Genomic DNA, 26,167 nt, shown 5'->3' on the forward strand with positions numbered 1-26,167 from the left:
CGAGAGAGAAATGCGGAGACTTTCGGTCCTTGAGATTGCTCTTCGCCTTGGCACTACGAGGAAGAATGTTGTTAGCTCCTCTGGTCCATGGCCGAGCTCGCAGCATAATCGACAGAATGCGTGGCAGGCGTTCGGTTGCGTGGCCGGCAAGGCAAAAAGCCGTGTCTAAGGTGAGTTTGTTGCTATTTTTTTGCGAGGTAGCATATTAAATTTTTATAGTCGCAGGGGGATACGTTTAGAAGCGAGGTGTCTTCTCGGATGACTTTAGTGGCAAAGCGTTACATCGTGCCGCTGCATTTGTTCTTTAGTGTCGGTGAGCAAGGTCAGCAAAGCGCATACTTCAGGAGATTCGCGGGACGAAAACAGTTTATTAATTCAAGTGCCGTGCTGATGCATTAGTTCTTAGTGTAACTGAGCATACAACACACTTGGGCATTCGCGGGAATGGAACATTTCGTGCTCTTTATGTGAAAGTACTAAAACTTGCGTCGCCATGCATTCTGAGCCGTAGATCGTTGTGAGAGCTGTACAGCCACACTGGACAAACACTACGCCCTGCGGATGAATACGGCACAAATGTATGCTAAAGGAAAATGGTTGTCATGGAATTTCATAGCAGTAGACCCTTGTGAAAGCTGTACAGTAACACTGATATCGGCTACGTGGTTTGTGCAATCAGCCAGCTCTTCCACACTCTGAAAAGACTTAAGACCAGAGGAAAATTTCTAAAACTACAAGAAGGCAACCAGATTTGATAAATCATAGTTTTGATGTATCCAGTAGAAGCACCTGCACTAACATAAACTAAGTGTCAGTAAAAGTTGCGTCAACTTTACACCAACGATAAACGCAATTCCACTGCATGGATGACTTGCCTTGTATGAAAGGATTGTTTTCTCCTTTTGCTCGTCTGTTCGCTACATAAGCTTTGAGGATTAAGACGAAGTCTCACTATTTAGTGCAATGCGTTTGTCACTGGCTGACCACAAATTAATCGTTATCAATGTCGTATAATGAGCATTAAATGTTCTCTTCAGCTGCTCCTTTGTGACTGCTGAGCCGGCTGTGCTTACATAGGTGCAGATACACCTGCAGAGGGTCATCACTGAATTGCATTTTTTTCTTTACAGGAGGGTGGCCACCTGCATAAATACACTTTTTTGACTGACTCAACATAGGTTACTTCGCTTTTATGCGAAGCATATTACGAGAGCTCAACCCAGCTCCTCAGGCGCGGCGCTGTCGCCTTCAATGACCTTTGACCCCATTCCATACCACGTGACACAGTGACGTTACGACAGAGGAGAAACGGTGCTCCAACTCGCGCCGTCGCTAGCGGCGTCGCGGCGGTATATAAGCAGCTGCGCTTGTTTCTAGGTGGCTTTGGCTCAACTCTTGCAAGATGGGCTGGGTGGGAATCGAACCAGGGACTCCGGAGTGTGAGACGGATACGCTACCACTGAGCCACGAGTACGATGCTTCGAAGCGGTACAAAAGCGCCTCTATGAATGCGGTGTTGCCTTAGAAACGAGCTGTTTCTAAGGCTCAGGCGTGCGTCGCTTGCTCAGGCGCACATTTCGTTGCCGCGTCGAACGCTGCGTTGCTCGACGCTCACCGCGTCCAATGCGGGGCGCGTAGTCGCTGCGCCATAGCCGATTGTCTTACACCCGTGGCGGGTCGACGGGAACGCTGTCGCGGTCCACTCTTGAAGGCGAAGCAGAGTAACGCATGAGTTGTTTTTTCGTCTAGCCGAACCAAATATAGCCAAGCAACAGCAGTTCACCAGGCTAAACAGTGGTTGAACAACTAAAATAAAGGCTACTATGCTTCGCATGCTGGGCTGAACCTTAGCTAAGCCACGACCATTTTTTATCAATCCTTTAAATCACCCACACAGGCGTACGTTACCCTCTTCATTTAGTAAAGAAGGGTAAACATTGAAAAAATGGTGCAGCTCAAATAGCTTGAGCGTGCATGCGTTTTCTATCCGCAGTGACAGACAAGACGGCTCGAGCGTTGCATAATGCCGTTTGCGTAAAGTCAGCTTCGCCGCAAGGCGCAACTGTCGCTCAATCAACCATGGGTAGTGTATTGCGGCGTAGTGTACAAGAGTGGAAAGCCGCCACTGTCAGAAGATATAGTGTGATATACGTGCGCACCTGCCGTCACGTCTCCTGTCGCAGTACAAGCACGGAAACGCCGAACAAGTGTACTGGCAGCCTTCAGAGCTATTTCGCACGCGTTTGTAGCGATCCGAGCCCTTGTTTTGCCCCCATAGAGCGCCCCGTATATGAGCTAGAAATCGTAACAGCCGCGATTAGTTATACGCGCTCCATGATTAATTACCCTTGCGCGCAAGCACCTCAGAATCGCTACGAATCTGCACCACGTAGCCAATATCAGTGTTACTGTACAGCTTTCACGAGGGTGTACTGCTATGAAATTTCATGACGACCATTTTTCTTTAGCACACATTTGTTCCGTATTCATCCGCAGGGCGTAGCCTTTTGCGAGTGTCGCTGTACACCTCTCACAGCGATATACGGCGCTAATTGCATGGCGAGGCAGAGTACAAATTTTTCAATTCCCACGAATTTCCATGTGTGTTGTATGCTCAGGTACATTAATGCATCGGCACGGCAGTTGAATTCATAAACTGTTTCCTTTCTCCCGAGTCCCCTGAAGTGTGTGGTATGCTCAATGGCACTAATGAACAAACATCGGCACGAAGTAATGCTTTGCCATTGAAGTCATCCGAGAAAAGTCCTCACGTCCAAGCGCAGCCTCCTGCAACTGTCAGAATTTAATTTGCTACCGCCGCAAAAAAAGAGAAAGAAAAAAAAGCAACAAACTAGCATCGGCACTGCAATCGAATTCATAAACTGTTTCCGTGTCGCGAATCTCCTAAATTTAGTGTGCAGTATGCTGATCTTGCTCAAAGACACTAATGAATTGCATGGGCGTCATGTAATGCGCTGCCACCACAGTAATCCGAGAAGACACCTCACATCCAAGCATATGCCCCAGCGACCATAAAAATTTAATATGCTACCGTCGCAACAAAATAGCAACAAGCTTACCTCGGACACGGCTTTTTCGCCTTGCCGGCCACGCAGGCCCTCAATTCTGTGCAGCCAGCTTGGCTAGAGACAAACGGAGCTAACAAGTTTCTTCCCCGTAGTACCTAGGCGTCAAACGGAGCTAGCAAGTTTCTTCACCGTAGTACCTAGGCGAAGAGAAATCTCAAGAAACGAAAGTCCCCACAATTCTCTCTCGCAACCATTGCTCCTCGCGCATGCGCAGAAGGAGCGGAGATATCCAATTATGATGTGCTCGTCAAGAAACCTCCTCCGTAGTGCCTAGGCAGAGTCATCTATTCAAGGAGCAAAAGCCCCCAAATTTCCTCTCTCGCGCCTGTTCCTACTTGGGCCTGCGCAGAAACGGCTGGCGATCCCTCAAATTAACGTCTCATCAAATGGCCGCGTATTTTCAAATGCTTGTAGGTACAGCGGGGCGCGGCACTTGCGGAGACGATCGACGTTCCCGCATGCGCGAGTAAGGGCGGGTGCGAGAGACGAAATGTGGGGCGTTTTGCTCCTTGAAAATACGACTCTGCCTAGGTACTACGGAGGAGTATATTGGCGTGCGCGGTATGCGCTTGTCCCTAGGCGTGCCGGCAGAAGTCACGGGGTGAGATAGTTTATTTATTTATTTATTTCAAGTACCCTCATGGCCCTGCGGGCATTATTGAGGGGAGTGGAACAAGACATACAATAATACAGATAACAAGATATGTAAATACATTCATGGGTCACAGCATTACATGTCATTGCATTATAGCATAGCATTGCATACATAACATTACAAAGCTCACTGCACTGAGTTTTACAGATTTCACAGATTTCAGAAATTGTGCACATTCATGGAAGGCTAAAAAAACGAGAAAAGAAAACAACTAACAACGCAAACTTGAAAATCAGCAACACAGAGTTCGTGAGGGACCACGAAACGAAAGGCACGCATGTCATGAAGAAGAAACGTAGACACTTAACTTATTCTTAAAGTGCTCGAGATCATCGACGAGTGCCACATCTGCTGGCAAGTGATTCCACTCGGATGACGTAGTTGGAATGAAAGAAGTTAAGCGAGCGGTAGTGTGACAAAGTGGAACGCGCACTTTGCGTGGATGGTGAATGCGCGATGAAACATAGGCGGGTGAAAGGAGCAAAGCGTTTTTCAAAACAGGATTCAGATTGTAGATCTTAAAAAAAAGACAGAGTCGTGAAATTTTCCTGCGCAATGAAAGTAATGGTAGTGACAAAGTGTTTTTCATTAGTGTTACACTTGATGTGCGGTCATAGTTGTGGAGGATAAAACGAGCGGCACGGTTCTGAACAGCTTCCAACACAGATATAAGTGACTTAGCTTGAGGGCCCCATATCGACCCGGCGTATTCAAGCTTTGAACGAACCAGTGTTTTATAAAGTAGGAGTTTGACGGAAATGGGCGCATTAGAAAAGTTTCTTTTTATGTAACCGAGCATGCGGTTTGCGTTTCCAGTAATGTAGGTGATATGCTGATTCCAGGATAAATTTGATGTCAGATGTACACCGAGGTATTTATACGAGGTAACCGGGGCTAACGAAGCATTGTTGATGCTGTAAGAGGCTGGTGGCGACACACCTTGACGTGAAAAGCGCATGGATTTGCATTTTGATGTGTTTAAGACCATTTTCCATTTAGCACACCAGTCAGTAACGCAGTTAAGATCTGCTTGCAATAAGTGGACATCATTAGTGTTTTTAATTTCACGGTATAGTATACAATCATCTGCAAAGAGTTTGATGGAAGATTTTATATTGGTAGGCAGATCATTAATGTACACAAGGAATAACAAGGGTCCGAGTACCGATCCTTGTGGTACCCCAGACCTAACCGGCATTGAAGATGATTGAAGACCATTAATGTGGACAAACTGTGAGCGCTTAGACAAAAAACAACGAATCCATGCTAGAACATTCGGGTCGATGTGAAGATGAGCAAGCTTATACAATTGTAAACTATGGGATACTTTATCGAAAGCCCTGCAAAAATCTAAGAAGATGACGTCGACCTCTGAACCTTCATCAAGAATGGAATAAATGTCGTTGCTGAAAAATAATAACTGTGTTTCACAAGAAAACTGCTTCCTGAAACCATGTTGTGTAGGCGTCAAAAACGAAAATGATTCAAGAAAACCAGATAATTGAGAAAAGATTATATGCTCCATGATTTTACATGAAATGGAAGTTAATGATATGAGACGATAATTGAGGGGTGAATGCCTGTCGCCAGATTTATGGAGTGGAATCACTTTAGCCACTTTCCATTCGTGTGGTATATCTCCTGTTTCAAGCGATTGCTCACATATCTTTAGTAAAAAAATTGCGGAGCACACTTCAGTATTTTTCAGGACTTTGGTGTTAATGTTATCAGGCCCGCAAGAAGAGGAGATTTTCAAATTGTTAATTATGTTGATAATTCCGTCATAGCTAAACCTGACAGGGTCCATTGGAAAGCTTATGTTACATGCATAGTCTCTAACATTAGTAATGTTAGTTACGGTACTTGAAAAAACGGCACAAAAGGTCTCGTTAAGGATCTCGGCGACATCAGTGCTTGAAATAGGGTTTTACTGAGGGTCTCATTTATTGACACTACTCCAAAATATTTTTGGATTGCTTGTTAAAAACGTTGGCAACGTCACATTGAAGTAGTAGTGCTTCGATTCCTTCAAAGACTTCTTGTAGCTAGTAACAGTTTTTTTCAATGCTGACCAGTGCTCACGCTTTCCTGAAGACTTAGCTTTGCGGAAAAGCCTCCTTTTTTGTTTGCCAGACGTTTTAATGAGCGGTTGTACCATGGATAGTGGCAGTTAGTTAAAAGCTTTTTTCGAGGAATATATAAGTCGACCAATTCACAAAGCTTGTTTCTGAAAAGTTGCCAATTGGTATTTACGGATTTCTCGTTGAAGTTAGCCAGAAATTCGTCAAGGAAGTTTGCAAGTGTTTTATTAATTGCAGTGTAATTTCCTTTAGCATAATCATATATTACTTTTATATTGTTATGCGACGTTCGAGCAGGGTAGTTCAACATGACATGAAGTAAAGAATGATCGCTTACACCTGATAAATAGGAAATATTGGAAACAGCATCAGGGGCCGTTGTTAGCAACAAGTCTAATACACTGGATGTTGACAATGTGACCCTCGTAGGCTGCGTTATTACTTGTGTTAAACAAAAGTCGGAACAAAGATTTACAAAATTAGACGATTCTGTCGAAGAGTTGATAGTGGTATACGAAGTGCTAGACTATTTAATATTAGGGAAATTAAAATCACCAAATAAAAAAACTGGAATATTCGGAAATTTGGCACACACAGCGCTCAGCGCGTCATGAAGGTCGCTGCAAAAACCAATCCCAGTAGAGGGCGAACGGTAGCATGCACATAATAGAAGCTTTTGATATTCAGTCGTGATCTGCACACATAAAAATTCTAGCGTCGTGTGAATATCAATGTGAAGGCTATCGAGATGATCAGAAACAGCGACCAGAACACCGCCACCACGTGCGGCTGTGCGATCACAACGAAATATGGAATACCGCTTTTGGGTAGCGAGGATTTCCGTGCTTCTAACAGAATCATTCAGCCATGTTTCCGTTAGGACAATAATGTCGGCTGATGTGGTATAGGCGGCACAACAAAGGTCATCGCGATTGCGAACAACACTGCGTATATTTGTGAACAGCACTGAAAGTCCAGGGATCGGCTGCGCACGCTGACGGAGGCGCCCAGCCAGCTATCTCGAATCATCAGAACCACTTGCGGCACTGGGATCAACACGTGAAGTAGTAGCATACACGCTAGTTTGTTCACAAACGCTATCACTTTGAGCACAATACGTATAGCATTTCTTGTTTAAGAATAACCTTACGTGCCTCAGTTTGAAGCGCGTGTTAGGTGCCGTTGCCTTCGCAAAATCCACCAGTTTTTTTCTAGTATGTCTTGTAGATGGACTAAAATCTTCAGACATAGAAACATGTGAATCTTTGAGTTTAGACTGAGCATTTAATAGCATTTCCTTTGTTTTGTAGTTGGAAAATTTCACTATTATTGGCCGCGTTTTCGTAGACTCTGCAATGCCGATTCGGTGGGCCCGGACGATATCGGTACTAGAAAGGGTAATTGACATATTTTGCTGTATTATATTCACAATTTTTTCCTCTGACTGCAACCATGTTTCGGTGCTTCCAGCGCCTTCAGGTATACCGAAAAATAAGAGGTTATCTCTACGGGATCTATCTTCCAGGTCGTTCATTCGGGCCCTTAATGAATAATTTTCTTTGACTAGTCGTTCAGCAGTTGACTTGAGAGCATTAAGGTCCTGACGGACGGATTCAAGACCCGCAAGTTTGGCCTCAACATTTATAAGCCGGTTTGAAATATCAGAAACCTTCACGTCTAGTTCCTCTTGACTGCATGTAATAGACTTAACCGAGTTCAATATTTCGACCTGCCCTTGTTCAATGTTTGTTGAGCGGCTTCTTAGATCCTCTAAAAGGGCGCGTATGGCGCCACTGTCAGATTCGGACGTCGGGTTTTGAGGGTTGTTACGGCTGCTATGGCCAGGGCCAGGGTTAAATTCAACATCTCCGGACAAAAGCAATTTGAGCACACAATAACACTGGCATACATTTTCTAACAGCACTTGTGGGCAAGGGAGTGCTGAGTTTACCAGCGCAAGTTGGCCGCTCGAGGCAATTGTATTTATTCGATCATGTTTTTACTAATGAAAACAACGTGCCATTATTTAACATTATTGGCGGCGCCTCCAGGACACCAAAGCGGCAACGGGTACATCAATGCCAGATGCCGGACTGGTCCGTGGGTTGGGGCTCGTAGAGGGCTTCGCGTATCAGGGAAGTATAAGATCGGCGGTCCGGTATCGTGGACAGCCAATTTGTTATGCGAACACCCCCTGGCATGCTTCGGCCTCTGCAGCCCCAACCCACGCGCAGACCTGCTTCAAGCTTTGACCCCCCCGCTACCGCTTGGGAGCCGAGGAGATCCTGCGCCACCTGTTTTAAGATAACCTCAGGTGCTCCCCTGAGGCCTCCGTTTGCCGGTTACTTGTGCCCTCCTGGAGCAGTGCTTGTAAAAAATCCGATCTATCACCGTGACGAGAAAAGCGACCCGCGACTTATACAACGCCAGTCAGAACATTGTCTCTTCAAACACAGCGATCACGTTCGTGCCCACTGCCTCACCGCGCGGGCAGCCAGCGGCGGAGCGTATAAACCAAATCGACCGCACTCCGCAATGCCGGCATGTCTAGGGGAATACGACGAATACGACGAATACGACGCGTGCTATGAAACCTCCTCCGCAATGCCTAGGCTTAGTCATACATTCATGGAGCAAAGGCCCCCAGATTTTCTCTCTCGCGCCCGCTCTTACTCGCGCCTGCGCAGAAACGTCGATCTCCGTCAAAAGTGCCACGCCCCGCCGTACCTACTAGCAATTCTAAAAACGCCAAACTGGCCATGTCTGGCACTCGCTTGGAGGTTAGCGCTTTACGCGGCAGATGTCGCCTATATCGCGTTCGGGTTAAAGCCCCTTGATAATTTGAAAGTAGCGACACTCTCCTCCTCACGGCGCTTTCCTCCTCTATTCTCCTCGCCCGCCGGCTGCGCACGGCGCGCTTTTCCTCCTGGGCTCCCGCGGTTGGGCCGCAGGATTCTAGGGAGGCGTGTTATTTTAGGCCAGTTGCACGGCCGAGTGGGGTTGAAAATTTTGAGAAATGCTAATAACAGCATCGATAATGCTGGAGGCAACGTTTATGAGGAGGTTGGTTTTTTCTTAAAGCCATATGAACGTGGTATACCGATGTAAAGGGAGCTTTGGGGCGAGTTCTATACTCCAGACAATTTTTCTGCCACATGATCCGATGCTTTACTTCGTGCGTCTGATCTAGTATTGCTTGTGACACACCCCTTTGTGTGTGGCTTATTAAGCGAAAGCCTTAGACCTCTGTTTCAAGGTCCCGTTGTGAGGTACGGAAAATATCACGTGACCGAAGGAAAGCGGGAAGCGAACTAAAGCATGTGCAGCCGCGTTAAGAGATGATTAATGATTAGTAAAGTAATTATTAATTAGTGGTTGGATTAAGATGAATTCGGGTGTATTACGGGTGATTAAGGTGGATTAACGTCGATGAAGGTGCATTATGGTGGATTAAGGTGCATAATGGAGGAGTAGGGTGGATTAAGTTTTCTGAAGATCAATTAGGGTGGATGAAGGTGTGTTGAGGTGCATTAAGTACGATTAAAGTGGATTAGGGTGGATTAAAGTGCACGAAGAAGGATAATGGTGGATTAAGAAGGATTTAGGTGCATTAAGGAGGATTATGCTGCGCTAGGGTGAATAAAGTAAATGAAGGAGGATTAGGGTGGAGTGAGGAGGATTAGGGTGGACAAAGGTAGATGAATGTGGATTCGGGTGGGATAAAATGAATTAAGGACGATTATCGTGAATTAGAATGGATTAAACCAAATGAGGGAGCATTAGGGTTGATTAAGGAGGAATAAAGTGCATTAAGGAGGGTTAGAGTAGAATAGGGTCGATAAAAGTGGATTAGGGTGCATTAAGGAATACTTTCGTGGATTATGCATTATGAATGAAGGAGTATTAAGGTCGATGAATGTGGATTCGGCGTATTAATGTGCATTTAGAGGATTATGGTAGACTAATCGGTCCTAATACTTAATGAACTGGGTGTCGGAAACCGAGCGTACCAATACGTCCGAGACTTTCTCACCGACCGGAAGTGCCAGATCAAAGTCAGCGAACATGAAACTGAATTTATAGAGCTGGGGAGCCGAGGCACGCCGCAGGGATCAGTCATCTCCCCTTTTCTCTTTAACGCGGCGATGCGCGGGCTCCCGGAACTGCTGTGCTCTATTCCTGGGCTTCACCACAGCCTTTACGCTGACAACGTGACGTTATGGGCAGCGGCGGATGATCCACAAGCTCTTCAAGAGATCATGCAACGCGGCATCGACGTCGTACAAGCTTGTGCGGAGTCAAGGGGCCTGACGTGCTCACCGGAAAAATCCGAATACCTCCAGATCAAGCCCAGCAGGAGTAGCTGTCCCAGGGGATTACCACGGAGAAGGCGCTTCCTTGAGCTTAAAGTCGGAGAACTTACCATCCCGGAGCGCCCCAGTATCAAAATATTGGGGCTAGACTTTCAGAACACGCTGCGCTGCGGGCTCATGTTAAAGAAACTCCAGAGGGCGACCAACTACACACTACAGCTCATTCGCCGGGTGGCTAATCGGCACCACGGCATGGGCGAGGGCGATCTGCTTCGACTTGTGCAGGCATACATAACTAGCAGAACCATGTACTCGACACCATATTGACACGTGTACTTATCTTCATCGGGCGACCACGTTTCGCTGTTTAACAAATGTAATCGCACAGCGCGGGACGCGCCTGCATGTATCCGACGTTTCTGGAAAGTTATCGATGCTTCTACCCGGCTGCGTGTTGTCGCCGAACCTTGTGTTATCTGATTTCATCGCGTAACGCGAATGGTGTAGAACTTTGTGGAGGGCACGCGGGTCCGAACGATTAGTCAGGAACATTCGACGACTGCTCTATAAAAGCCGACGCGCTTGACCCGCTGATCAGATTTTCGACGATCGCCGACTGTGTTCGCCGCTCTCGTTGTGCTTTAAGTGTAGCCTGTTTTGTGGGCACAGGTTCACCCAATAAAAGCTAGTTTTATCTTTCACAGTACTGCTACTGTGTTCTTTCTTCACCGTCACTACCACGTGACATCTGGTGGAGGTGCTAGTGCGTTCATGTACCGAACGCCCCCGCAAAGCCGCGATCCAAGCCCGAAGCCCGAGGACAAAACCGACACCGAACAAGACCAGCGTGCTAGCCGCAGACTGCAAGGACTGCCCCCAGAGCACGGAATTCTACCTGAGGCGACAAAGAAGTTCGTGGTCAAGACAACCTCAATGGCTGCCCCAGCGTCCCCCGTTATCTTACAACAACCCCGGGACCCACCGACCTTCCATGGAGCAGCGACTGAAGACCCGGAATCCTGGCTGGAGACCTACGAGCGAATCGCGACATTCAACAACTGGGACTCCGACGACAAGCTGCGGCATGTCTACTTCGCCTTAGAAGACGCCGCCAGAACGTGGTTTGAGAACCGGGAGTCGACCTTAACGACATGGGACCTCTTCCGTAGCGGCTTCCTGCGCACCTTTACGAGCGCCGTGCGCAAGGAAAGGGCCGAAGCCATGCTGGACGCCCGAGTGCAGCTACCGAACGAGACTGTTGCTATCTTCACGGAAGAAATGAAACGTCTCTTCCGCCACGCCGACCCGGATATGCCCGAAGAGAAGAAAGTCCGCCTTCTCATGCGTGGTGTGAAGGAAGAACTTTTCGGCGCAATGGTACGAAGCCCACCGAAGACCGTAGAAGAGTTCCTTCGCGAGGCAACCAGCATTGAGAAGACACTCGAAATGCGGAACCGGCAATTCAACCGCCGTACGAGCTCTACCCACTACGCAGGAATTCAATCACTGGCCACAGACGATCTGCGCGAGACCATCAGGGCCATTGTGCGCGAAGAACTGCGCAAGGTCTTGCCTTCGTTGCAGCCTCAAGTGGCCTCGATCGCCGACATCGTGAAAGAAGAGGTGCACCGATCCCTTGGAGTTCCTGAGGTGGAACCAGAATCACCGCAGCCGGAGGCAATGACCTACGCCGCCGCCGTCGCCCGCCGTCAAAGCCCCCCTGCGCGACCGCGCCAGGGTCCTGCAACGCCGCAATTCCGTCGTCCGCCGCCGCCGCCGCAGCCAGCACGCCAATACGTCGCCCAGCGCACCTACGCGAGGAAGACGGACATTTGGCGAGCCCCCGACCACCGCCCGCTCTGCTATCACTGCGGAGAAGCCGGCCATGTGTACCGCCGATGCCCATACCGCGATCTGCGACTGAGAGGGTTCGCCGTCAACGCGCCGCGTCCACAGCTTGGCGAGCGCCCACGTGAAATCGCCGATTACCTAGCCGCCACTCAGCGGAACTCTCGACGACCATCCCGTTCACCGTCACCAGGCCGCTACCTGTCACCGCAGCGCCGACCGTACACCGGCCCAGCCCTGGGCCGGTCAGCGAGCCCGTATCCGGAAAACTAAAAGCAGCAACCGATGGAGGTGCGGTTGCTGTTCGTCGAACTGACGAAGATCCTCCGCCGCCGACGAAGTCGATGAAGAAACCATCTCGATGACCTAATGACGACACGCCGCCGTCCCGACGAAGTCAGCAAGCCAAGACTACACCGACGAAAGACGACTTGACGACGCGACGTTCCAGTTTCAGTTCAACACGACGCAGCCGTGATCCGACGCCAAGGCCTAACTGCAACGCCAGACAAAGAACCACCGACCTCGACGTGCTTCTCGACGGCCACGCAGTTACCGCCTTAGTGGACACCGGTGCTGATTACTCCGTCATGAGTGGACACATCGCCGCCCAGTTGAAGAAGGTTAAGACTGCATGGGAAGGCCCTCAAATTCGCACCGCTGGAGGACACCTGATTACGCCGACTGGAATCTGCACGGCAAGGATAACCATTCATGACCGGACTTACCCTGCCACCTTCGTTATCCTCCAACAGTGTTCTCGAGACGTCATTCTCGGTATGGACTTCCTGAACCAACACGGCGCAGTCATCGACCTGAAGTCGAAGTCAATAACGCTGTCGGAAGATAAAGCGATACCGCCGGAGAGCCCTCGTAGTCACCACGCCTTGAGTGGGCTCGAAGACCAAGTGAGCATCCCGCCCCGCTCCAGCATTGTTATTTCGGGCGGCACCGAAATACCCGCTGACGTAGAAGGTGTCATCGAAGGCGACCAACGCCTCCTGCTAGACCGTGAAATTTGCGTCGCAAGAGGGATCGCTCGACTGCATGGAGGGAAAACTGAAGTGTTGCTGACAAACTTCAGCCCGGAGTTCAAGCACATCAACAAGGGCACTACAATCGCGTACATCGAGGAAATTGTGGAAATCAGTAATGCGTTTGTCCTCTCGGATTCCGCCACATCTACCCCGACGACCACGGTTCCCGAACCAGACTACGACATTAATCCAAGTCTCCCAGTGATTAAGCAACAGCAGCTCAGAAGTCTGCTCCGACGATACAAAGACTGCTTTTCGACGACATCGAGGATTCGACAAACACCAGTCGCCAAGCATCGCATAATCACCGAGGAGTACGCTCGACCACTCCGCCAAAGCCCTTACCGAGTTTCGCCGCGAGAACGCGAAGCTATAAGAGAATGTTGACGTCGCTAGCTATCTCCAGCGCGCCGAAGAAGCCCGACAGCTCGCCCGCCTACGGATCAAGAACCAACAGAGGACCGACAGCCGACACTACAACCTCCGACGACGCTTTGTTGAGTACCAGCCCGGCGACCGTGTTTGGGTTTGGACACCGATACGCCGACGAGGACTCAGTGAGAAACTACTCCGACGCTATTTCGGACCCTACAAGGTCATCCGACGTATTGGCGCTCTGGACTATGAGGTCATGCCAGATGGCATTTCGCATTCACAGCGGCGCCGCGCACGATCTGAAGTGGTCCACGTGGTGCGCCTTAAACCCTTTTACGGACGCTGACGAAATTCCTTATTTTTTGTTGTTGTTTTCTTTGCTACGGGTATTTTTATTTCGCTTGTATATAGCATCGGGTCGATGCTTTTTAAGAGGGGGGTATTGACACGTGTAGTTATCTTCATCGGGCGACCACGTTTCGCCGCTTAACAAATGTAATCGCACAGCGCGGGACGCGCCTGCATGTATCCGACGTTTCTGGAAAGTTATCGATGCTTCTACCCGGCTGCGTGTTGTCGCCGAACCTTGTGTTATCTGATTTCATCGCGTAACGCGAATGGTGTAGAACTTTGTGGAAGGCACGCGGGTCCGAACGATTAGTCTGGAACATTCGACGACTGCTCTATAAAAGCCGACGCGCTTGACCCGCTGATGAGATTTTCGACGATCGCCGGCTGTGTTCGCCGCTATCGTTGTGCTTTAAGTGTAGCCTGTTTTGTGGGCACAGGTTCGCCCAATAAAAGCTACTTTGTCTTTCACAGTACTGCTACTGTGTTCTTTCTTCACCGTCACTACCACGTGACAATATGTCAAACTCGCAGTCACAGATTTAGCCAAATTAAACACCATAATCCGACGAAGCACAAAGGCAGCCTTGGGCCTTCCGGATCACGCGGCCACCGCAAGGCTAGAGGCCTTAGGCATGCATAATACGATCGAGGAGCTCTTGGACGCTCACCACACAGCCCAAGTCCGTCGTCTCTCGGTAAGCCCGGCTGGCCGCACAGTCCTCCGGAAGCTCAGTCTCGAGGCTATCCCCGATATTACAGAGTACGTTACGATTCCGCGAAAGGTGAGGGGGCATATTTATGCCCCACCTCTACCCCGCAACATGGACCCCGAGTTCCATCAGGGCCGTCGGCAGGCCCGTAGTGAAGCCATTTGGCGACGCTATGGCTCGCAAGATGGAGTGGTCTACACAGACGCAGCCAGACACCCTCGCGGCGACCTCATGACTGCGGTGGTAGCTGATCACAACGGAGGACTGCTAGAACATACAACAATCACGGCTGGCCGAGTGGTGGAAGCGGAGGAAACCGCGATTGCCATGGCCATGCATGCGGACGCAAATACCGTCATCAGCGACAGCAAGCAGGCCATCGGCAATTTCGTCCGAGGTAGAATTTGCAAACAGGCGTACCATGTCCTCACACGACGCCCCCTAAGCGGCTTGAAAACCCTCGTGTGGACCCCCGCTCACGCGGCTGTGCCCGGCAACGCGTCGGCTCACAGTTTGGCTCGAGATCTCGCGCGCCGAGCCTCGTGCGCGGATGCGGACGGCGTGAATGAGGAGGAGACACACGAGGAACCCTGCGAGACTTATTATGAAATAGCCCATCGGTATCGCTTGAGGCGTCGCGCGCTCCCACCACCGGCCAAGCAACTCGACAAAACGCAAGCGGTCGCGTTTCGGCGACTTCGGACAAATACATACCCACACCCAAAATACATTAACAAAATAACAGGGGGCAGGGAAAGCGACAAATGTAGGCTCTGTTCAGAAACAGGAAGACTACCACACATAATGTGGGAATGCACCTCGCTCCCGTTCTCTCATCCCCCCGTCAGCAGCGAGACTGACTGGACAGCCTGGCTGAGTTCCGGGGACGTCGACCGACAATTGGAACTGGTGGACTGGGCGGAAAAGGCCAAGCAGGCCCAGGGCCTTACTTGAGCCCTAACGCTCAGCCACGTCCCTCTTTTCCCTTCCCCCTTTCAATAAAGTTTATCACCACCACCACCATGAACCCTAATTCACCTTAGTCCACCCTAATCCACTTCAATGCTCCTCCATCCACCTTAATCCAGCTTAGTACTCCCAATCCACCTTAATACAACCTAATCAACCTGCATCGCCCCTAATGCACCTTAGCCTACCCTATACGGTCTTATTCCTCCTTTATCAACCCTAATCTATCATAATCCGCCTTAATCCTCCTTCATCCTTCTTAATCCTTATTCATGCACATTAATCCACCTTAATCCTTAGTCATGCACGTTAATACAACGTAATCCTGCTTAATAGTCCCAATATATCTTAATGCACCCTAATTCACCTCTATCAAGCCTAATCCAGCTAGATGGTCCTTAATCCACCTTAATCTACCCTAATCCATCCTTTTTCGTCCTAATCCCTCTTTATCAATTCTAAGTCACGTTAATCCACATTATTCGACCTTAATCTTCCTTTATACAGCTTATTCCTACCTAATCTTTATCAATGCACCCTAATCTACCCTAATCGGTCTTAATACCATTTCATCAACCCTTCACGCTAATCCACCATAATCCGCCTTAATCCTGCTCCACCCACCTTAATATTTGTTCATGCATCTTAATCCTTCTTAATGCACTCTAATCCACCTTAATCTTGTTTAATACACTCTTATCAACCTTAATCCTCCCTAATCCACCTTATGTCAATCACTAATGATTCATTAATTACCTTGGGTAATCATTCTCTGACACAGGGGTGGACATGCTTTGGATCACCTCTGGCCTTCCTTGGGTCACGTGATACTTCGAGTTTACAACGCTACCTTGAAACATAGAGATCTAAAGGATTTCACCTTAAAACTTATGTTAGCGCCTTATGTTAGCGTTCTTCAAAGATTCCGGTACGCTCGAGGTCATGAAGCATTGCGTATACAGGGGGGCCAATTTCTCTAGAACAATCTGTCCACCATCCTTCAACAAATCTGCCGTTACCTCATCCTCCCCAGCTGCGTTCCCCTTTTGCATATCTCCCAAGGCTTTCTTTACTTCTTCGGGCGTTACCTTTGGGATTTCGAATTCCTCTAGACTATTTTCTCTTCCATTATCGTCGTGGCTGCCACTGGTACTGTAAAAATCTCTATAGAACTCCTCAGCCACTTGAACTATCTCATCCATATTAGTAATGATATTGCCGGCTTTGTCTCTTAATGCATACATCTGATTCTTGCCAATTCCTAGTTACTTCACTGTTTTTAGGCTTCCTCCATTCCTGAGAGCATGTTCAATTCTATCCATATTATACTTCCTTATGTCAGCTGTCTTACGCTTGTTGATTAACTTCGAAAGTTCTGCCAGTTCTATTCTAGCTGTAGGGTTAGAGGCTTTCATACATTGGCGTTTCTTGATCAGATCTTTCGTCTCCTGCGATAGTTTGCTGGTATCCTGCCTAACGGAGTTAACACCGACTTCCATTGCACACTTCTTAATGATGCCCACAAGATTGTCGTTCATTGATTCAACACTAAGGTCCTCTTTCTGAGTTAAAGCCGAGAACCTGTTCTGTAGCTTGATTCCTCTATTTTCCCCTCTTAACGCTGACTCATTATTCGGCTTCTTATGTACCAGTTTCTTCCATTCCCTCCTCAGGTCTACGCTAATTCGAGTTCTTACCATACTGTGGTCACTGCAGTGCACCTTGCCGAGCACGTCCACATCTTGTATGATGACAGGGTTAGCGCAGAGACCTGCCACCCAACAAGACTGCTACCACAACAAGACCTGCCACCCTCTCGTTGATGCTATATAATTCCTGTACGTTACCAGCTATATTTTTATTGATCAGGAATCCGACTCCTACTTCTCTTCTCTCCGCTAAGCCCCAGTAGCACAGGACGTGCCCGCTTTTTAACACTGTATATGCTTCTTTTGGCCTCCTAGCTTCACTGAGCCCTATATATCCCATTTACTGCCCTCTAATTCCTCCAATAGCACTGCTAGACTCGCCTCACTAGATAACATTCTAGCGTTAAACGTTGCCAGGTTCATATTGCAATGGCGCCAGTGATCATTAGCACCCTCTGCTGCGTCGCAGTTCTGACCACCGCCATGGTCAGTTGCTTCGCAGCTGCTGGGGGCTGAGGGCCGGGGTTTGAATGTCGTGTTCATATAGGAGGTTGTGGCCAAGTACTGCACCAGGGTGGCCAATCCTGCTCTAGTGAGGGAGTGCGTTACCGGTTCTGGTCACCGGGATCAGGCCACACTCCAGGCCTGTTTGTGCAATTTTATCAACACGCGGATTTTTTTTCTTTCTTTTTTTTTCCCTTGGAAAATTACCGGCACCGGGATTCGAACCACGGACCTCTTGTACGCGAGGTGGGTGTTCTACCTCTATGCCACAGCTGCAACCGGAATCGGTATCGGGACACGGCAAGCACAAGAACCGTGAGGTGAAACGTCGTCCATCTGTTAAGCGGCGTGAAATTGAGCTGTTGGAAACGGCTGGTTCGCATCGAATGCCTCATTAAGCCGGCGTCTGTAGCAGCGAAACTGCAGCTAAAATCCCGTTGGCTGCCACGCCACGTGACGAGCACGACTCGATGGAGTTTCCATTAGCTGAGACGCCATGACACGAACGCGCCTCGATGGAGCGGAGCGTGGGAAAGCGGACACTTGCTTGCAACACCTGGTGCGCAGTAGCACACCAGGTGTTGTGTGAGGGGAGAGGACATCACCGCGACGCCCAATTACTTGCAAGCTTGTGTTATCAGTGCGTTCCTTGGTAGCGCTAGTTCTCGCCTGTATTGTAACTGCGCCTCAGTAAGGCCATATTAAAACGTGCCAAGCGTTTCAGTGCGGTCGCTTGCCTGCGAGAAGTTCTTTACCCCAAGCACAGCTGAGTGGCGTTGAATTGGACATTATTGCTTTCGCATTCGCAATTCGTAAGATGTGCTTATGTATCCTCATGATTTTGACATGACCCTCTCGCGTTGTGTTTATGCAAATGTAGCAGTTCTAAACCTTAGTTTGTTATTTTATTGTTATTTTAGTGAAGGTCGCGTCTCAAGAGATATCCATGGTGCAGCGCCATGTGCCGAAGTGTTAATGCAAGAGCATTAAACCACGGAGCTTTACTCACGATATCTGGTGCCCGGTCGACATTTAACCGAGCCGGCCCTTTCAGGTCACTTCGTTGAAATACAGATGGCGGGTGGCTGTAGCACTCGCTCTCTCGCTCGATCCAGCCCACAGAGGAGTAGGCAATGACCGTGTCCGCAACGTGGTTGCTGCAGCGAGTGATACACGATGCCCCTCGTTCAGTAAACACAGGCATACAAGCTTTGTTCGTTAGCAAAGCAGGTCGTACAACACACACACACACACACACACACACACACACACACACACACACACACACACACGCACACACACACACACACACACACACACGTACACACATACATACACATACATACATATATGTATATATATATATATATATATATATATATATATAAATATATATATATATATATATATATATGTATGTATATATATATATATATGTATGTATACGCAGACTCCCGTGCGCTGTCGGTCACGGTCGGAGATTGGGTAACCGACCTTATCCTACATTCCTCCTCGTTTTGTGACAAAATGCGCAAACATGGACACTCGCACGTTTACCTTAAAGATGTTCTGGAGCTTCTTTCACTGCCCTGATCCCTTTCCCGCCTCTGGGATTAGTCTTGGAGTTCACAGTTGGACGGCGACCCGGCAAAAGAATCCATGAACGAATCTGCACCATGTCGCGGATGTCGCGCTCTCACGACCGACTTCATTCCAGCTGAAGAGTGTCGGGAGGACTTCAATTAACGTAATTCAGTTGGCTCCTGTGTGTTTGCTATTCTTGAAAGCGAGGCATCAGATTAGCGTGCCGGCCCTGAAAGCATCCCTGACCGAATCACGGAAGAAAATTCTTCCGGCGATGCCTTGCGGGCCGTGATGGAAGCGCATCCAGTACGCTTAAAGGCTAGGATAAAGGCTCAGAGCGGATAATTTCAATAAAATGTTTCGCGTTGCATTGCCTATATGTCGGATGAATTTTCCGCGTAGCATTTCCTGATATTTCTTTTATGCTCAGGCTAAATTCTTGGTGTAAACCTTGTGACAGAATTTAAGGCGCATCCTTTACAATGTATACAGCCTCACCCGTTGTTGCTCGGGTCAGGGTCAATCTCACAGCAAGGCTGTGAGATTGGTCAAGCACATGTAGAGGTCACCTCATAAGGCGAGCATGCGATCGGCTTCACTGCAACCCTCTGTATAGTCGTTCCCCCTTTTTCTAAATTTTATTATACAAAACTGACATTCTCAAACAACTCCAAAGATGAATTATAATTTAGTCTTTTTTTAATGCTCCAAAATATGGCAGGCGACTTGTGCGACCTCGCAGAATGGCAGCACAATTTCGAGCGAAGCTGTTTCCTTCGAGCTATTTTGAGAACTTCTGCTGAGTAATTACTATACTGGGGAACTTTAAAAGGTTTTCTATATATGACTATAGTTCTCATCAAACTTCTCGCGAATTTTTTTGGCGCTCAGGAAATTCAGTCATGCACGCGTTGAAGTGCATGATTATGCAACTAAATGCGTAGCTCCTAATTAACAAAAACGCTTAAATTTTTCCTACACGTAACCCATACCTTACACATTATGTCCACTAATACAAATTTTGGGGCACGCAGTTCTCCCTCCTCGACGCTGGGTAATGAGCGTAGACGGGCCATATGCAACGCCATCGCGTACTTGGCCAAGAAATTGTTCCGAAAGGCTATATTTGATCAACGTGCAAGTACCTTTGCTCACAGGTGTGACGTAGCTTTCACGCCATTTTGGATAAATTTGATATCGGTAGGATTTCGAGTCCTGGCAGAGAAATAGGGTAATATTAGACGGCTTTTAAGACAACCTTAGGTCTCCGGAAAGCTCGCAAGCGTAATTTAATGGACATAACGTGAGAAACCCACCTGCGATCACCTCTGCCTACACGTTACCTATGATCCAGCTCCTACATTGACCAAACATGAACAAGCCGCCCCAATTAGTTACTGAAGTGACCAGATAAACCTTGTACAACGCATGGAGGTACCGACGAATTGGTATAATAATGACTTGTAACGCGGCTAATTAGGGAAGAGGCGTTAAAACTGCGCGATACAAAAGGCTTAAAATGCTGCCCATTACTGTTAAGTATGAGCTTGCTGTGGTCCAGGGATTCCTCGGGAAACCGAAACATAGCTGATAACGGACGTGTGACACTCGCTTTCGAAATGCTCTACCGAAGCTGAATTTCGACGGACGCTCTGAAGCAGCGTTGTCGAACATGGCGGCACCCATGCTCCTGCTTTAGAGGGAATTCTCTCGCGATGGCTGTGCTCTGACCCCCGTTGATCGTCAATAACTATTGAAATGAGCTTTCGCTTTTTTAAAACTAACCGGAAACATTAATTATGAGTGCGTAACGTATCCAATTTCTGAGGTCGTCTTGCGTATACTGCGCCCGTAGTACAAACGAGACGCGTGCGCATGGCAGCAACCGCGTGCGTCTATTTGTCGTGCAAAAATCCCTCACGTGGCCTGATCCTAGGTGCCTAGGGACAGCATCGTTTAGGGATTTTTGAGAAGGCGCGATGCTGGCGCCGAGCGACGCCGTGGCGTGTTCGTGCTCGGCGTGATCCTTTTCTGGACCGCGCGTGATTCAGCATTGCTCATGTGATTGTACGTGCGTTGCTTGTGTGTTGGTTGTAGGTTCTGTGTTACTTGGCGGAAAGCCGTGAGTAGTGGCAGTGCGGCAGTGCGGCTTTGGCCTCGGTGAGCTCTGGCAGTAGAGAATCTGCGTTGTGTGACCCATGCTTTCCTGAGAACACGGCGGTGGTAACAATTGAAATATCGAAGTAGCCTAGCGCCTCGGCAGCGAAGTTTTGCGAACCGCGATGTGGCTTCGCCGTGACCGACTTTGCTTAACGGACATCGAGGGATGGGCTGCTCGCTGCAAGTCTTGTAAATTCAACAGCGTCGACCGCGCACTGTTCAGCACTGAGTGTGTGTTTGGTATGCTGTGCTTGAAACGAGTGGTGCAGTCGTGCAGCGGAGGTGGCAGAGAGGAGCAGAGTAGCTTAGGGGCTCCGTTTGCGCGTTCACAGACATGAGCTCCCGTCTTGGTCTCATTAATGGCTTTTGTGGGATTGTGGTGCGCTAGCTCCTTGCCTAGTATGAAGTTTACGACGCCAACACACAGCATGTTCACGTTTTTCCGCGCTATCTGTCATTTGCATGACGGCCAAGTTGAAAACGAGACGTATGTCCGTGTTGTTTGCGTTTGTGTGTTGTGATTTACTTTCTATTGTGGAAGTTCTGGGAGTCTTATTACGCAAGGAGTGCGAACGTAAACATAGACACATGTGTGTATGAAATTTTGAATTACCTATAATACCCTTTACGACTAATAAGGGGGCTACACGGCCTGTGTGAATCAGTTACCGTATGTTGCGACGCTCTTCTGTGTGGTAGACTGATGCATGGTGCACGTTTATTTTTGTACTGTTGTAAAAACCATTTGTTTATTCATACAATACAAATGTACGGCTTCTTTGCCGCAGTACATTTTATTTACGCGGTGAAGCATACTAAAAGTGCGAGGGGGCCGCTATCAGTATGTCCACTTAGGCGACCTGAGAGGCGGTGGGTGCGCTAGTGTGTAATTAAAGTACTCTTATTATGTGTAGGGGGGGGGGAGTCCAGTGACAGTGGCTCCTTTGGCTTCAGTATGCTTCACCGCAGTACATTGCTTATGCTTCAACGCGCAATGTTAGTGTATTGCGAGATAGGTAATCGTAAAAAGCTTAAGTGTGCCACGTTTCTTTTGTAGCTTGCTACCCGCTACATAGGGGTGTAAATAATCGTGCAGTAAAGCATACTAAGAATGGAAAGGGCACATAGGTTTACACTGTGATCATTACTTTCAATTGTGACATAATTCGCAAGTTCATCTGTGCTCATGGTAAGCTTCACTGACAATTATTTGTACATTACAAATTCATATTGCAGGGAAGCTTACTAAAGCACATTCGCCATTTTGTAACATTATTAACCTTCAATGCAGGTGCAAAGTGCGGATTCTTGTCCCTGCTTTCGGCTGGACTGCACATGCTCTTTGAGAATTTATTCATTTCATTGATTCATTCTTTGATTAAGCTCAAGACCTAGCAATGGGTAGACCAATTATAGATTTGAGAAAACCAAAACGAATTGAGCAGTAAGAAGCTAAAGGTTTGTTTTGGAGTAGACCAGTGGCCAAGTCGAGATATGAAAGAGGAGGAAGAAAAGACACTTCAACACTGGGAGGCACAACTCCCACAAATAAATACGACTCTTACTTATTTGACTTTTTAAAGGACATTACCGTCTTGCATAGGCAAGTGTTCACTTCAACAAACACTGCATAAAGTAAGCTTCCTGCGCATATTTCACCAGCTACTGCATCATTGTTTCACATTGAGTGAAACGGCAATTTTCTTTATGCAACAGCTTGCCCAATTTTTTGTTTTGGAGTAGGATGTTAGGAGTGCTATTAAGGCACTTAAATACTCATGAATAATAGTAGAGAAAAAAATTAAAATAAGAAAGCAGTGGATGTTTGTGCCTAGAATATGCATACACCTGGTGCTCTTATGCTTTTTTCCCTATCCGCTAAACCATTCTAAACAAGAAGTGTTTATACACAATTATTTATACACAGACCAAAACTAAACTACAGGTGTCCTTGGTAAGCAAAGTATAGTTGGCGACATTTTCTGTGGCCCTGCTATTGGGCTTTACTTCCTTCCTTTTCAGCTGTGCAGGTTCACTAAGTGATGAGACAGTTTAAAAATTTTAATCTTTAAAAGACTTAGCGAAACTCTTTTCGGGTTGTTTTTATTGGTTTCAGACTCTGCACATTGTATTTTAAGGTGTGTTATCTGTGTTTGTTGCTTTTTCTTTATTGGTAGGGCATGTCAACATTTTTTACACCATGTCAAGTATGTGGTGCCATAGACTGTTCTTAGATGGAGTCTTGCCCTTTGATTCTTACAATATGATGTAGTTTTCTTGTGTCCAAGGCTGTTTTACATTTGAGTGTGATTGTAGCATTTTGCTGTTTTGCCTCTGTCACCCATGCTTGAAAGATTGCTACCCACTGCGGGTGGCATGACACATGTAACATTTGGAATATATGGCCGCCATAAATATAATAAGTAGAAGTTAATTCAACAATAGTGCCATTGCATGGTGGTGCAGCCTTAAATTGTGGCTATAAAGTACCAGCGGTGCAGGTAGCACTGCTTGTGCAGAATATAGTGCAGCTCTACTACTTTCAAACATCATTGTTCTTATCTGCATTTGTAACTCCAGTTATTGTGAACAACACACACGTGGTGGAAAAGTAGCTTGCACCAGCAGTTGGGGCCAATGAATAGCCAAATTTCTGCCTGTTTTCATGTTATTAGCATCTTAGTAAAGGCAGTCGTTTTTATAGTGACTTGTTTGCCCAGTGCAGAAGCTGCTGTAGTATGTCAGGATCTTGTACACATCTTCAGCTTTGCAGGGCACACAGCATGTGGCACATAGTTTGTCACAGGTCATGTCTTTGGGGCAAGTTGAGTTGACCCACTTGCAGAGGGAGAACCAAGCTTGTCGGATATGAAGTAAACCGCCTGTACACTCAGTGCCCTCCTTTCATATTGTGTGACATATGTGGTTATAGCGACCCTAGTTTTGTGCACTTGTCCTGCAGCAGTCTTTTGCATTTTAAACACTCGGCATAGCTTTCAGCAAACCGGACAGGAATAACACTGAAAAACCAGCTGATGTTAATCATTGCACTTATCATGCGAAGCTTCGTACAGTATGATGAGGGTGTAAATAAATGAGGGTGTTCCTCAAGGCCTCGTAGCATACTTCACGAGTTTGGAGCAACATGACGTATAGCACTTTTTTGATCGCATGCTGTGGGTTTAGTAGGTGTGGCCATGGTTAAAGTGCAGTTCAAGGTCAAGAAAACAGATATTCATGAGCGTCAACACATAAGAAGGTTTTTACATATAAACACTGTGATAAGGTCATAACATGCCAACAAGTCTTAGTGCGCAGGCTCTGCACGACCAACTACATATGTCTTCTGCTCGGACAGGGCTTATTATAACTAACCAGGATGGAATGGACAAAAAAATAACAGCAGATCCATTAATTTGGTCTCACTGGTATCAACAGTGTTTTGTAAGTGTACATTGCCATACTCCTCAATTCCTTCTTGGGTGACATCAGCAAGGACCAGCTTGAGGCAAGGAGTAATAAACGTCTTTACAAGCTAAAAATGCATGCATGCATGGAGAGCACATTGTGTCTAAAAAGTAGGCACTTCACAGGGGCACTGGAGAAGGAACAGATTATTAGCAGTGGGCAAAGACAAGCTACTAAACACCCAACACTGTTGCCATGTAACGACCTCTGAAACAATCCCTCTTAAAGAGGAAATTATCTTTGTATATCCATAAAGAGGGCAGATGGGCAAAGCCCCTTCAGTAATGCTGCCAGCTTCAATAGCCCACTTTGCACACCCTCAATGCTTCCTTACGACTTTGTTGGGCGCAAGCATTCTACTGTCCAAAAGCTGTCATTGAGAGCACTGTTGGTTTGTTGGCGATACAGTTCAAAAGCGATTGCAGCAAACCTCCCTTCCTAGTTGGCCTGGATGCTCACGGTGCTTATGAAGCAGCACCATGAGGCAAGCAAGGTGAACGGATGCCTCCAAGCCCTTGTTCGTTTATCACACTCTCTGTTAGAAACAAGCATGAGATTTGAAACCAACACGCGCAAGTTCGGCACTCATGTGTTTACTGTGGAGGATCCATAATAAAAAGCACAAAAACAAAACATAAAGGAAAGGATGCATGATTTAGCACTTAGTATTGCTGCAGCCTACCCACTTCTTTTACTTTGTCTGGTCGTGCCACAGCTTTTTACTATAGATTGGCATGAACTTAGGTGATTTTAGTGTCCAATCTTTATATACACTATGTGCTGGTTCAAAGAGGCTCGAAACACTGCAATGGAAGCTTCAAGTACAAAAGGTGCCTGGAAGAAAAAAAAGAAAGCTGTGCTGCAACCGTCTCGGCAACATCTTGTCCCCTTAAAAAAATTGTGCTTCCATATCAACTTGAGCCCTCCAGTTTAGAGTAAAGTAACAGTGCACTTATAAACAATGAATCAATATTCTTAGAGCATGTGCAGTCCAGTCAAAAGCAGGGCGAAGAATCCACATTGTGTTCCTGCATTGAAGGTGAATAATGTTACAAAATGGTGAACGTGCTTTAGTAAGCTTCCCTGCAATATGAATTTGTAATGTACAAAGGTTTGTCAATGAAGCTTACCACGAGCACAGATGCACTTGCGAATTGTGTCACAATTGAAACTAATAAGCACAGTGTAAACCTATGTGCCCTTTCCACTTTTAGTATGCTTTACTGCACGATGCTTGTGTTCACCACTGTATAGCGGGTAGCAAGTTACAAAATAAAAGTTGCAGAATTAGGCTTTTTTACGATTATCTTTCTCGCAATACACTAATATTTGGCGGTGAAGCCTAAGCAATGTACTGCCGTGAAGCATACTAAA

The 26,167-nt window shown here is 47.3% G+C and overlaps 1 protein-coding gene across 1 annotated transcript in view; it reads right to left on the bottom strand.

Moving 5' to 3' along the window:
* Positions 1–26,167, bottom strand: part of LOC135921372 (uncharacterized) — a 49,313-nt gene that overhangs the window by 10,743 nt on the left and 12,403 nt on the right. Inside the window, exon 5 of the mRNA XM_065455708.2 lies at positions 18,591–18,738. Coding sequence (XP_065311780.1) covers positions 18,591–18,738 — 148 coding nt within the window. The remainder of the gene's footprint in view (positions 1–18,590; positions 18,739–26,167) is intronic.

This window comes from Dermacentor albipictus, chromosome 9, assembly GCF_038994185.2.
Source record: "Dermacentor albipictus isolate Rhodes 1998 colony chromosome 9, USDA_Dalb.pri_finalv2, whole genome shotgun sequence".
Classification (NCBI taxonomy): domain Eukaryota; kingdom Metazoa; phylum Arthropoda; class Arachnida; order Ixodida; family Ixodidae; genus Dermacentor; species Dermacentor albipictus.